Source organism: Buceros rhinoceros, unplaced genomic scaffold (genome assembly GCF_000710305.1).
Source record: "Buceros rhinoceros silvestris isolate BGI_N320 unplaced genomic scaffold, ASM71030v1 scaffold23762, whole genome shotgun sequence".
Taxonomy (NCBI): Eukaryota; Metazoa; Chordata; class Aves; order Bucerotiformes; family Bucerotidae; genus Buceros; species Buceros rhinoceros.
The window spans coordinates 926-1,336 of NW_010399845.1; the positions used below are offsets into that span (position 1 = coordinate 926).

General features: G+C 61.3%; 1 protein-coding gene across 1 annotated transcript in view; it reads right to left on the reverse strand.

The window, feature by feature from the left end:
* USP19 (ubiquitin specific peptidase 19) overlaps positions 1 to 411 on the reverse strand; it is a gene marked incomplete at its 3' end in the record, with an annotated part of 13,073 nt that overhangs the window by 425 nt on the left and 12,237 nt on the right. The window contains 2 exon segments of the mRNA XM_010131647.1: positions 1 to 144; positions 244 to 396. Coding sequence (XP_010129949.1) covers positions 1 to 144; positions 244 to 396 — 297 coding nt within the window.

Consider the following 411-nt stretch of genomic DNA (forward strand, 5'->3'; position numbering starts at 1 on the left):
TTCTTGTCGTTGGGCAGGCGGGCGTACGCCGTGTAGTGCCCCCCAATCATGCCTCCGTAGTGGTTGATCACAGCGTACAGGTCGTACATTGGCAGCTGCTGCTCGCCCTTCCGGCCAATGCAGAACTTGCTCAGGTCCAGGCTCCTGGGGAGAGACACGAGGACAGCCGAGGTGGTCAGCGTTTGGCAGGGAGAGACACGGCAAGCAGTGTCAACGCGGGCACTTCATCCCCCAGGCTCTCACCGGACAGGGAAGTCCACCATGTCGTTGATCTTGTCCCTCCAAATGAAGCTGCGGAAGGAGAAGCGCTTGAGCTGGATGATGAGGACGTTGGGCAGCCGCCACAGCATCAGCTGCTTGGAGGCCTCGCGGTGCTGCTTGCACTTGGGGCAGTACCTGGGGGAAGCGCCT